At 44.2% G+C, this 1,859-nt stretch overlaps 1 protein-coding gene across 1 annotated transcript in view; it reads left to right on the forward strand.

Annotated features, from left to right (window-relative positions):
• The window catches only part of LOC110019301 (putative receptor-like protein kinase At1g80870), a 3,045-nt gene extending 1,403 nt beyond the window's left edge, over positions 1-1,642 (forward strand). The window contains 1 exon segment of the mRNA XM_020716923.1: positions 21-1,642. Coding sequence (XP_020572582.1) covers positions 21-1,496 — 1,476 coding nt within the window. The 3' untranslated portion in view covers positions 1,497-1,642.
• Positions 1,643-1,859: the final 217 nt, after the last annotated feature.

Raw genomic sequence — 1,859 nt, forward strand, 5'->3', positions numbered from 1 at the left:
CCCCCCCCGCCGTTTTCCGCGGCATTCTCCCCGATGGCAAGTCCGTCGCCATTAAACGCCTCCAATCATCCTTCCCTGACCGCCATTTCCACAACGAACTCAAGGTTCTCGCCGATTTGCCGCACTCACCCTTCATCGTCTCTCTCCTCGGATACTCCCACCGGCGACCCCATTCTCTTCTTGTATACGAGTACATGAGCAATGGAAGCCTCCAAGAAGCTCTTTTCGGTTCATCTCGTCCTCTCATTGATTGGGACCGCCGGTTTCGAATCATCCTCGACGTCGCTCAAGCTCTCGCCTTTCTGCATCTCCACTGCGATCCGCCGGTCATCCATGGAGATGTGAAGCCCAGCAATGTTCTTCTCGGCTCCGATTTTCAGGCAAAGCTGGCTGATTTCGGTCTTTCCAGGCGGAAAGCTGACATTTTTAGCGAAGAACTCAGCTTGAGCCCGCAGGTTGATCCTTCCCTTCCCTGTTATTCTCCGAATCGTGAAAAGAAGGCGACTTTGATAAAGGAGAAGGATTTAGCACCAAATTCTTGCTGTGATGAGGATGTTGTATTTGTGGAGAAATTCAGTGAGTTGGGAGGGAGTTCTCCATTTGATGACGGGAGGATAGATTGGTGGTGGAAGCAGGATGGGACTGAGGAGATTAGCAGTAGAGATTATGTGAGAGAGTGGATTGGGAACCAGATCTCTCCTTCAAAGAACCCTGATTGGGAGGATGAGAGAAAGAGCTCTCCTGAGTTAATAAGCTCAACTCAAATGGAAAAACTTGACCAAACCAGCTTGAACGAAACTGTTCTTAAAGACAAGAAGTTCAGAACTAATGCTGAAGCCCGATGCGAGAAGGAGAGGAAGATGAGAGAATGGTGGAAAGAAGAGTACTTTGCTGAGATCAGTAAGAGAAGCAAGAACAGTAAGGGACTGAAGTGGTTCAAAAGCAGCAAATTTGGAGAAATGGATATGAGCTTCAGGAGTTGGAAGAAGACGAAGAACCAAACAGTTTGTAGTGAGATATTGAGCAGTGATCTATACAGCAAAGAGCTCAGCAGCACTACAAGCATGAGAGGAACTGTCTGCTACGTCGCTCCGGAACATGGAGGTTTCAATCAAGCTAATGAAAAGTCTGATATATACAGCTATGGAGTTCTGATACTCGTTATTGTGTCTGGAAGGAGACCTCTACATGTTCAGGATTCCGCCATGAAGCTCGAGAGAGCTAATCTCATAAGCTGGTGCAGGCAATTAGCGCTCGTGGGAGACGTTTTGGAAATCCTGGATGAGAATTTGAAAGATTCTTGTAACAAAGATGAGGTTCATCTTTGTATAAATTTAGCACTTTTGTGTTTGCAGAGAGCGCCAGAGTTGAGGCCTGATAGTGGGGAGATTGTGAAGATTTTGAAAGGTGAGATGGAAGTTCCAGTTGTTCCATTGGAAGCTTCAAATTCTCCTATTAGCAGATCAATGAGGAGAAGTATGCAGGATTCAGGTTAATGTTTTGAATCCTTCTTTTACTTTGGTTATGTTCTTTAAAACTTTGATTTTGATGTCTATTTTTTAGTTTGATTTGTTGGGAATATGATTTTATTGCATTTGGAAGAGGTTATGTGAGGATTTTTATTCCATGTTTTATATATGTTGCTAATTCAATGCTGTTCTTCAATTTTCATGATGAACTTTGCAAGATTTGTTATGTTAAGATACTGTACTTTGTAAGGTATGATGACTAAAATTTGATGGCCTAAATATAGTCAGAATGTTGGCCCGTCCAGAGCCGAGGGGTTTAAACTTCTCGACTCCTTCCGAGTCAGCCAAAACTCGTATTTGATGACTCGACAAGAGTCGTTCAGATCTCAC

The sequence above is a fragment of the Phalaenopsis equestris genome, unplaced genomic scaffold, assembly GCF_001263595.1.
Source record: "Phalaenopsis equestris unplaced genomic scaffold, ASM126359v1 Scaffold000054, whole genome shotgun sequence".
Classification (NCBI taxonomy): Eukaryota; Viridiplantae; Streptophyta; class Magnoliopsida; order Asparagales; family Orchidaceae; genus Phalaenopsis; species Phalaenopsis equestris.